This window comes from Triticum aestivum, chromosome 3B (assembly GCF_018294505.1).
Source record: "Triticum aestivum cultivar Chinese Spring chromosome 3B, IWGSC CS RefSeq v2.1, whole genome shotgun sequence".
NCBI lineage: Eukaryota > Viridiplantae > Streptophyta > Magnoliopsida > Poales > Poaceae > Triticum > Triticum aestivum.
Window position 1 is genome coordinate 760,647,918 of NC_057801.1, and position 11,711 is coordinate 760,659,628.

At 43.4% G+C, this 11,711-nt stretch overlaps 1 protein-coding gene across 1 annotated transcript; it reads right to left on the reverse strand.

The window, feature by feature from the left end:
* Positions 1-9,658: 9,658 nt before the first annotated feature.
* Positions 9,659-10,625, reverse strand: LOC123066397 (uncharacterized). Its single transcript, XM_044489481.1, has 2 exons — positions 10,497-10,625; positions 9,659-10,455 (listed from the first exon to the last, which is right to left on the reverse strand). Exons 1-2 carry the CDS (start codon positions 10,545-10,547, stop codon positions 9,835-9,837), a joined length of 672 nt encoding a protein of 223 aa, XP_044345416.1. The 5' UTR covers positions 10,548-10,625; the 3' UTR covers positions 9,659-9,834.
* Between the last annotated feature and the right edge of the window lie 1,086 nt (positions 10,626-11,711).

The following is an 11,711-nucleotide window of genomic DNA, read 5'->3' on the forward strand; positions in this document are numbered from 1 at the left end:
TGGAGGCTTGGAGATCAAGTCAGAAGATCCTTGAGGAGCCCATGAGATAGGAGGGCGCCCCCCCCCCCCTGTAGGGCGCGCCCCCTGTCTCGTGGACCCCTTGAGCAACCCCTGACCGACTTCTTTCGCCTATATAGTCCCACGTACCCTAAAAACATCAACGGAGAAGATAGATCGGGAGTTCCGCCACATCAAGCCTCTGTAGCCACCAAAAACCTCTCGGGAGCCCTTCCCGGCACCCTGCCGGAGGGGGGATCCTTCACCGGTGGCCATCTTCATCATCCCAACGCTCTCCATGACGAGGAGGGAGTATTTCACCCTCGGGGCTGAGGGTATGTACCAGTAGCTATGTGTTTGATCTCTCTCTCTCTCTCTCTCTCGTGTTCTCTCTCGTGTTCCCTCTATGGCACGATCTTGATGTATCCCGAGCTTTGCTATTGTAGTTAGATCTTATGATGTTTCTCCCCCTCTACTCTCTTGTGATGAATTGAGTTTTCCCCTTTGAAGTTATCTTATCGGATTGAGTCTTTTATGAGAACACTTGATGTATGTCTTGCCGTGCTTATCTGTGGTGACAATGGGATATCATGTGCCTCTTGATGTATGTTTTGGTGACCAACTTGCGGGTTCCGCCCATGAACCTATGCATAGGGGTTGGCACACGTTCTTGACTCTCCGGTAGAAACTTTGGGGCACTCTTTGAAGTACTTTGTGTTGGTTGAATAGATGAATCTGAGATTGTGTGATGCATATCGTATAATCATGCCCACGGATACTTGAGGTGACAATGGAGTATCTAGGTGACATTAGGGTTTTGGTTGATTTGTGTCTTAAGGTGTTATTCTAGTACGAAATCTTGAATAGATTGATCCGAAAGAATAACTTTGAGGTGGTTTCGTACCCTATCATAATCTCTTCTTTCGTTCTCCGCTGTTAGTGTCTTTGGAGTGACTCTTTGTTGCATGTTGAGGGATTGTTATATGATCTATCTATGTTATTATTGTTGAGAGAACTTGCACTAGTGAAAGTATGAACCCTATGCCTTGTTTCCTATCATTGCAATACCGTTTACGCTCACTTTTACCACTTGTTACCTTGCTGTTTTTATTATTTCGGATTACAAAAACCTATATCTACTATCTATTTTGCACTTGTATCTTCATCTCTTCGCCGAACTAGTGCACCTATACAATTTACCATTGTATTGGGTGTGTTGGGGACACAAGAGACTCTTTGTTATTTGGTTGCAGGGTTGTTTGAGAGAGACCATCTTCATCCTACGCCTCCTACGTATTGATAAACCTTAGGTCATCCACTTGAGGGAAATTTGCTACTGTCCTACAAACCTGTGCACTTGCAGGCCAACAACGTCTACAAGAAGAATATGATAATTTTTGCCCCCCAAGTTTTGATGAGAATATTTATTATGATGAAAGCATGCCTTCTATTTATGATGATTATATTGATGAAAGTGGGTTTGGAAGAGTGTCAACTTTAGGAAGTAGTGATCCCACTATTTTGGAGGATGTTGAATCTTATTGTGATGAACATGAAAGTGGATTTGGAAGAGTGTCAACTTTATTTAGTGATGATTCCACTATTTCGGAAGAGGTTCCAATTGATTATTAGAAAAAAGTTGCTATCTATGATGATTATTGTGATGACTTGCATGCTATTAGGAATAATGATAACCATGAAACTTTTCATCATGGTTTTTGTTTTCAATTGGATTATGCCTCACATGATAATTATTTTGTTGAGTTTTCTCCCACTATTATTCATGAGCAGAATTTTGCTTATGTGGAGAGTAGTAAATCTTCTATGCTAGTACATCATGAAAAGAATGCTTTAGGTGCTGGTTATATTGTTGAATTCATTCATGATGCTACTGAAAATTATTATGAGGGAGGAATATATGCTTGTAGGAGTTGCAATAATGTCAGGTTTCCTCTCTATGTGCTTAAAATTTCAAAGTTATGCTTGTTTTACCTTCCTATGCTTGTTGATTATTGTTCCCATAAGTTGTTTGCTCACAAAATTACTATGCATAGAAAGTGGGTTAGGCTTAAATGTGCTAGTCATATTCTTCATGATGCTCTCTTTATGTTTCAATTCTTATCTTTTATGTGAGCATCATTGTCATCATCATGCCTAGCTAGAAAGGCATTAAAGAAAAGTGCTTGTTGGGAGACAACCCAATATTTACCCTTACTGTTTTTGTGTTTCCACATGATTATGTTACTGTAGTAATCATGTTTTATAGCTTTTTGTTTCAATAAAGTGCCAAGTAGAACCTTTGGGAAGACTTGGGTGAAGTCTTCATGATCTTGCTGTAAAAAACAGAAACTTTTGCGCTCACGAGAATGGCTGTCATTTTTTACTGAAGAGTGATTTTAGGTTAATTATTTTTTAAGATGATTAATAGACTAATTCCTCAGGTCCAGCAATTTATTTCAGAATTCTTTTAGTTCCATAAATATAAGTTTGATACAGATTACTACAGACTGTTCTGTTTTTGACAGATTCTGTTTTCATTGTGTTGTTTGCTTATTTTGATGCATCTATGGCTAGTATTAAGTGGTATGAACCATAGATAAGTTGTAATACAGTAGGTATTACACCAATATGAATTTAGAATGAATTCATTACAGTACCTAAGTGGTGGTTTTATTTTCTTATACTAACGGAGCTTACGAGTTTTGTGTTGAGTTTTGTGTGGTTGAAGTTTTCAAGTTTTGGGTAAAGATTCAATGGACTATGGAATAAGGAGTGGCAAGAGCCTAAGCCTGGGGATTCCCAAGGCACCCCAAGTTAATATTCAAGGACAACCAAGAGCCTAAGCTTGGGGATGCCCCGGATGGCATCCCCTCTTTCGTCTTCGTTCATCGGTAACTTTACTTGGAGCTATATTTTTATTTGCCACATGATTTGTGTTTTGCTTGGAGCGTCATTTTATCTTGTTAGTATTTGCTTTATGTTATTTAGAATACTGTTTTGCATCTTTATTTTCAATAAAAAAAAGTCAAGGATAGCCTTTACCATGCTTATTTTGCTAGTATACATGTTGCTGTTTGAAAACAGAAAGTTTACCGCTGTTGCAAAAATTCCCTAGAAAAGTAAGATAATGGTATAACATTGAATCTTTTTTCATATTAAGATCTGATAAATTTATTACAGTGGGAAATTTAGTTCATAATTTTTGGAGTCAGGGAAGTATTGATACTCTTGCATTCTTTACAGACTGTACTTTTTTGACAGATTGCTGTTATGGTTGCATTGTTTGCATATGCTTGCTTGTTTAATGATTCTATTTGAGGATAGGAGTATTAAATATGCAGAGGCATTTATTATGAAATGTTGAATAATAATTTTAGTGATTTGTTACAGTAGAAAGTGATAAGGTTTTGCATTGGTTTATACTAACCGATCTCACGAGTTCTTGTTGAGTTTGTTGTGAATGAAGCTTTTGATAAAAAGAAGAGAAACCATGATATGAAAGGAATTAAGGAGACATAAAAGCTGAAGCTTGGGGATGCCCAAGGTACCCCAAGATAATATTTCAATAAGTCTCAAGCATCTAAGCTTGGGGATGCCCCGGTAGGCATCCCACCTTTCTTCTTCGACAACTATCGGTTAGTATCGGTTGAGCCTAAGTTTTTGCTTCTTCACATGAGTTGTGCTATCCTTGCAATGTCATTTTGTTTTGCTTTGCTTGCTTCTTGAATACAATACCAAGATCTGAAATTCTTAAATGAGAGAGAGTCTTTGCATAGATGCACAATTATTTAGCTACTCTTTGATCTTCACTTATATCTTTCGGAGTAGTTTGTCGTTTGCTCTAGTGCTTCACTTATATCTTTTAGAGCACGGCGGTGGTTATATTTTGAATAAATTGCTAGTCTCTCATGCTTCACTTATATTATTTTGAGTGTCTTAAACAGCATGGTAATTTGAATGAAAACTATCATAGGAAGTGAATTGGATGCTATGATCAATATGTTGCTTGATAATTGTTTTGAGATATAAAGGTAGTAATGTTAGAGTCATGCTAGTGGGTAATTATGAAATTGAGAAATACTTTTGTTGAAGTTGGCAAGTCCTGTAGCATGCACATATGGTAAAAGTTGTGTGACAAATTTGTTGCATGAGGTACTCTTTTGATTGTCTTCCTTATGAGTGACAGTCAGGGACGAGCGATGGTCTTTTCCTACCAATCTATCCCTCTTGGGGCATGCGTAGTAGTACTTTGCTTCGAGGGCTAAGTATACTTTTGCAATAAGTATATGAGTTCTTTATGACTAATGTGAGTCCATGGTTATACACACACTCATCCTTCCACTTTGCTAGCCTCTCTTATTACCGCGCAACTTTCGCCGGTATTGAACCCATTACTTACCTTCCTCAAAACAGCCACCATACCTACCTATTATGGCATTTCCATAGCCATTCCGAGATATATTTCCATGCAACTTTCCACCGTTCCGTTTATTATGACACGTTCCATCATTGTCATATTGCTTTTTGCATGATCATGTAGTTGACATCGTATTTGTGGCAAGGCCACCTTCATAATTTTCATACATGTCGCTCTTGATTCATTGCATATCCCGGTACACCGCCGGAGGCATTCATATAGAGTCATATCTTGTTCTAGCTTTGAGTTGTAATTCTTGAGTTATAAATCTATATAAGTGTGACGATCTTCATTATTAGAGCATTGTCCCAGTGAGGAAAGAATGATGAAGACTATGATTCCCCCACAAGTCGGGATGAGTCTTCGGACTTTATAAAAAATAAAAGAGGCCAAAGAAGCCCACCAAAAAAAGAGAAAAAAAAGAAAAAGAGAAAGAAAGAAAAAGAAAAAAGAAAAAAATTAATGAGAGAAAAAGAGAGAAGGGACAATTGCTACTATCTCTTTTTCCACACTTGTGCTTCAAAATAGCACCATGATCTTCTTGATAGAGAGTCTCATATGTTGTTACTTTCATATACTAGTGGGAATTTTTCATTATAGAACTTGGCTTGTATATTCCAATGATGGGCTTCCTCAAAATGCCCTAGGTCTTCGTGAGCAAGCAAGTTGGATGCACACCCACTTAGTTTCTTTTTGTTGAGCTTTCATATATTTTTAGCTCTAGTGCATCCGTTGCATGGAAATCCCTACTCACTCACATTGATATCTATTGATGGGCATCTCCATAGCCCGTTGATATGCCTAGTTGATGTGAGACTATCTTCTCCCTCTTTTTGTCCTCACAACCATCACCATTTACCACCATAGTGCTATGTCCATGGCTTACGCTCATGTATTGCATAAGAGTTGAAAAAGCTGAAGCGCGTTAAAAAGTATGAAACAATTGCTCGGCTCGTCATCGGGGTTGTACATGATGGGAGTATTTTGTGTAATGAAAATGAAGCATGGCCTAACTATATGATTTTGTAGGGATAAGCTTTCTTTGTCTATGCTATTTTGATAGGACATGATTATTTGTTAGTATGCTTTGAAGCATTATTATATTTATGTTTTATAAGCTTTTATCTTGAATCATTTGGATCTGAACATTCATGCCACAATAAAGGAAATTACATTGAGAATCATGCTAGGTAGCATTCCACATCAAAAATTATGTTTTTATCATTTACCTACTCGAGGACGAGCAGGAATTAAGCTTGGGGATGCTTGATACGTCTCCAATGTATCTATAATTTTTGATTGTTCCATGCTATTATATTATCTGTTTTGAATGATTACGGGCTTTATTTTACACTTTTATATTACTTTTGGGACTAACCTATTAACTGGAGGCCCAGCCCATATTGCTGTTTTATTGTCTGTCAGTATTTCAAAGAAAAGGAATATCAAACGGAGTCCAAACGGAATGAAACCTTCAGCATCATGATTTTTTGGAAGAATAGCATCATGGAGGCTTGGAGATCAAGTCAGAAGATCCTCGAGGAGCCCACGAGATAGGAGGGTGCGCCCCCCTGTCCCGTGGACCCCTTGAGCACCCCCCGACCGACTTCTTTCGCCTATATAGTCCCACGTACCCTAAAAACATCAACGGAGAAGATAGATCGGGAGTTCCGCCGCCGCAAGCCTCTGTAGCCACCAAAAACCTCTCGGGAGCCCTTCCTGGCACCCTACCGGAGGGGGGATCCTTCACCGGTGGCCATCTTCATCATCCCGGTGCTCTCCATGACGAGGAGGGAGTAGTTCACCCTCGGGGCTGAGGGTATGTACCAGTAGCTATGTGTTTGATCTCTCTCTCTCTCTCTCGTGTTCCCTCTATGGTACGATCTTGATGTATCCCGAGCTTTGCTATTGTAGTTGGATCTTATGATGTTTCTCCCCCTCTACTCTCTTGTGATGAATTGAGTTTTCCCCTTTGAAGTTATCTTATCGGATTGAGTCTTTTATGAGAACACTTGATGTATGTCTTGCCGTGCTTATCTGTGGTGACAATGGGATATCATGTGCCTCTTGATGTATGTTTTGGTGACCAACTTGCGGGTTCCGCCCATGAACCTATGCATAGGGGTTGGCACACGTTCTTGACTCTCCGGTAGAAACTTTGGGGCACTCTTTGAAGTACTTTGTGTTGGTTGAATAGATGAATCTGAGATTGTGTGATGCATATCGTATAATCATGCCCACGGATACTTGAGGTGACAATGGAGTATCTAGGTGACATTAGGGTTTTGGTTGATTTGTGTCTTAAGGTGTTATTCTAGTACGAACTCTTGAATAGATTGATCCGAAAGAATAACTTTGAGGTGGTTTCGTACCCTACCATAATCTCTTCGTTCGTTCTCCGCAATTAGTGTCTTTGGAGTGACTCTTTGTTGCATGTTGAGGGATTGTTATATGATCTATCTATGTTATTATTGTTGAGAGAACTTGCACTAGTGAAAGTATGAACCCTATGCCTTGTTTCCTATCATTGCAATACCGTTTACGCTCACTTTTACCACTTGTTACCTCGTTGTTTTTATTATTTCAGATTACAAAAACCTATATCTACTATCTATTATGCACTTGTATCTTCATCTCTTCGCCGAACTAGTGCACCTATACAATTTACCATTGTATTGGGTGTGTTGGGGACACAAGAGACTCTTTGTTATTTGGTTGCAGGGTTGTTTGAGAGAGACCATCTTCATCCTACGCCTCCTACGGATTGATAAACCTTAGGTCATCCACTTGAGGGAAATTTGGTACTGTCCTACAAACCTGTGTACTTGCAGGCCCAACAACGTCTACAAGAAGAAGGTTGTGTAGTAGACATCAGCCCTCTCTATGGAGGTAATACCCTACTTCCTGCTTGATTGATCTTGATGATATGAGTATTATAAGAGTTGATCTACCACGAGATCGATGAGGCTAACCCTAGAAGCTGGCCTATGATTATGATTGTCCTTGTCCTATGGACCAAGCCCTCCGGTTTATATAGACACTGTAGGGGGCTAGAGTTACACAGAGTCGGTTACGGAGAAGGAAATCTACATATCCGCATCGCCAAGCTTGCCTTCCACGCAAAGGAGAGTCCCATCCGGACACGGGACGAGGTCTTCTATCTTGTATCTTCATAGTCCAATAGTCCAGCCAAAGTATATAGTCCGGCTGTCCGAGGACCCCTAATCCAGGACTCCCTCACCTGTTAATTAGTGACATGAAGTTAACTTTTAAAATATATGAATTTACAAAGTAGGGAGACAATGTAGGGGAATGTGCTACACGGAAGATTTGTTTACCGCGCACGAACCAACCAAGATCACTATCGAGATGCAGGCAACGAGACGATCTGTCAGGATAGGTGGAGATGCTGACGATGTTGTTGAAACCTCTGACTCCCGTAGCTAGGTTATATATCCCAGCCATGAGAGTTTTGTCCTGGAGATGATCTGCCTGATCAAATGCCAAAGGTTATGATTTCTCCAAGGTATCCACGCATACCGAGTAGTAAGACAATGTCCTCCTCTACGCCATTACTTTGAGAATGGCCCGCTCTTCAAACCACATCAGTTCTGCCGCCGCTTCCCTATGGCGAGACATGTGTTCAATCGTATTCGTGGGGGAATGGCAGCATATGAGCCATATTTTTTTAGTACAAAGAGGATGCCCTTGTCAAGCTTGGCTTCTCCTCTTATCAAAAATGCAGTGTGGCTATTCGCATGCCTGCATATGGAATTCCATGCGATCTTGTGGATGAGTGCGTGCATATGAGTGAGTCCACATGCCTCCTATCAATGTACAATTCCTGCAAGGCTGTGGAGGCAATGTTTGGCCTTGAGTACCCGAGAGAGCCAACTGCCGCTGATACAGAGTTGGTGGTGGTGATCAATGCCGAGAGGGGCTTTTCTGGCATGCTTGGTAGTATAGACTATACGCACTGGAAGTGGAAGAACTATGCATTGGCTTGGCAGGGTAGTACAAGGGACACGTGAAAGGTGCCACTATCATACTAAAAGCGGTGGCTTCACAAGATATTTGGATATGGCATTCTTTCTTCGGCATGACTGGTTCTCACAATGATATCAACGTGCTTCTGCGTTCTCCAGTGTTCGCAAGGCTTGAAGAAGGCCATTCCCCAGAGGTCAACTTTGAGATCAATGACCACCATTACAACAAGGGATACTACCTAGCTGATGGTATCTATCCTCAGTGGTCAACTCTTGTGAAGACAATATCCAATCCGCAAGGAGAGAAAAGATAGAGGTTTTCCCAAATGCACGAGAGTGCTAGGAAGGATGTGGAGCGTGCTTTTGGTGTGCTTCAACCTTGATGGTGTATCATTCAAAACCATGCACTGACATGGAGCACTCAGAAGCTTTAGGAGGTGATGACTGCTTGTGTGATCATGGACAACATGATCATGGAGGATGAGCATGATGACAACATCTACAACCAAGGCTTGGATTTTCAAGGTGAAAATGTTGAGCCTGAGCACCAAGAACCGGCAATCTTTGAACAATTTGCCCAATTTCATCGTAAAATGTGTGGTTAGCATACTCATATGCAGCTCCAAGATGACTTGGTTGAGCACATGTGAACTCATGTTGGCAACCAATAGATGTATCGGTTCATTTGCTTTCCATCTATTCAAGATAATTTCGATTGGGTTGTAAAACTATTTGATTGTGTTTTGTTTTGGACGTGGAACTATTTGTTTGTAAAACTATTTGCATTGTTTGATTTACTTGGTTATTTGCATATAGTCATAGGGCCTCTAGCAGCCCGTGGCGGACCAGATGCGGTCGCGCGTTGGGCGCACGCCCGACACGTCCAGGAACGGCCCGACGCCGCCCCCTTTGCCATACCCAAACGGAAAAAATCCAGACAAAATGAACTTCCGTTTGAGATCGTGTGTTTGTCCACCACAAAATACATTGTAGGCAAGGGTGGTGGACAAGAATGTGAGTGGGCGATTTTGGTATAAACTAGTAAGATCTGTATATTTTTCTCTCCCAGATCACAAACATTGCCAATATAATTTTCATGAATTGGCTATGCAAATAAAATGGTTGTTCAATACTAGATAAAATGCCTCACAAAAAAAACAGATAAAATGGACATAATTTGCACATACACGCAGATAGTTGTATTGAGTTGCATCTCAGAAAGTCATGTACTACTGTATTGTTATGGTATTGTCTTGGTTGTGTGCATCACATGCCGAGGTTTAACTTTAAGAAGTAATTTCTCTATAAACTAATATAAAATGTTTTTACATCACTAATGTAATGATCTAAAATGTCTTATAGTATTAGTTTACAGATATACTACTATACATAGTATTGAGAAATCCAAAGAGTACTGTGATTAAAGTGGTTCTGCTACGTGGTGTATGAACACCCGGTCGACGACGAAGTGACAAAGCCGAAGCACTCCATAACATCACTCCGGCAAGTCGGGCACGTGGACACGCGGTGGAACCACGGCTCGATGCACCGGCCGTGGAAAACGTGGGAGCACGGCAGCCTCACGGTCTCCTCGTCTTTCCCCTCGTCCAACATGCAGATAGCACACCGCTCTCCGAGCTCGCCATGGCCGGCAACTTCGACATCGGTTTCTTTGCACGCCAGCAGCAGCGCCTTGGGCTCGCTGTGGATCAGCCTGACCGAGAGGATCAGCTCGACGTCGAAAATGTAGGCCGGGACGACGCCGCAACCGTCTTCTGCATCACGGCGGACGTTGGCGACGATGGTGGTGGCGATGCCATGGGGCAGGAAGTCCTCCCAGTTGTCGGCGGCGAGGTCGTACTCGCCGGTCACCGGCGCGTCGGCGAGCACGCCGTGGATGAGGTCGCGGCAGGCCACGTAGCTCCGGAAGAGTGCAGGGTCAGCGACCTCCACCCGGTGGTCGAAGTCCTCGAGGCGGAGGTCCTGATCGGGCTGGAACCGGCCCCTCCTCGGTCTGATGTCACCAATCCTGAGCGGCTCGTGGGACACGATCACCTGGCCGTGTACGCGCACGGAGCACGGGTAGTGCCGATCACCTGGCCGTGTACGCGCACGGAGCACGGGTAGTGCTGGTCGTGCTCCTTCATTGTGATGGTCACCTCGCCGCAGGCACCGACCCGGGTCTCCGTCGCCGCCGCCTCCCATGACGACCACCCTGCTGCTGTGCCATGGCCCACCTGCTAGCTACGTCGTGCCGTGCGTACGCTGAAGGCTGAACTAATAAAGTGGAAAGTTGGGGGGTCGAATAGAAGTCGGTTAAGGTTTCCTTATCTCGTGCAAGTCAGAATCCGAGTTGTAGACCAGCCCGTGTGCTGTCTAAATAATAAGTACACGCATCGATCGTAGGCTTTCACGATGCTCGATCTCTTAATTTGTTGATACGTGCAAAGTTGAAAGCTATGGCGGCGGAGCCATGTCGCCCTGTGCTGCCGGACCATCTGATAGAGGACATCCTGGAGCGATTGCCGTCGAAGTTGGTGCACAGGTGCCGCTGCCTCTCCCGCGCATGGGCCGCCGCGCTGTCGTTGGACTCCTTCGCCGACCGCTACCTCAAGCTGGCCAACCGCCGCAGCTGCCCGAAGATCCTCTTCCTGCAAGACTCGGCGTACCATGGGCCCAAGATGCACATGTGGTCGCCGGAGCACCCTGGCGGCGCACCGCTCATGGACATCCCGCGTGATCTCGTGCGAAACAGCTTCTCACACAACACTATACGGCGTCCCGCGCCTCCTTACCCAACCATGCCGCGGCCTTGTTGTCCTCCAAGTCACCGGCACCGCCTCTGGGATTTACTACGTGTGCAACCCGTCCACCGGCCGACTAGCAGCCCTCCCGAAAGGACGGTCAACGGGCAGCCCAGGACACATGGAGTTGGGTCGTCTGAGCTATGTGAGCCTAGGGCTTGGCTATGACTCGTGCACGAGGAAGCACAAAGTAGTGCGCATCCATTACCCTAGCTGCAATCCCGGGATGGACTTTCCCTTATCCGCTGGATGCGAGGTCTACGTGGTGAATTCCACCGGGCTCTGGAGACCGTCGGAGAGAGGCGTCCAAGAGAAACCCACAGGTTGGGTAGACAGTTCCCAAAAAAGTGTCTTTGCGCATGGCTATATGTATTGGCTAGCCCACCGGCAGCTCAGGTTCTTGCCGTCGCCAGAGGAGATGTTCATCGTATCCTTTTCCCTCTCTAACGAGAAATTTGGGACCGTGGCACCACCGCCGGTTAGCACGGAGAAGAATCTTCTAGTTAG

Coding starts and splice junctions, on each gene's coding strand:
- LOC123066397 (XM_044489481.1), bottom strand. CDS start 10,547: ATGAAGGAGCACGACCAGCACTACCCGTGCTCCGTGCGCGTACACGGC. Junction 10,456..10,496: donor CCGTGCGCGTACACGGCCAG/GTGATCGGCACT, acceptor GTACACGGCCAG/GTGATCGTGTCCCACGAGCC.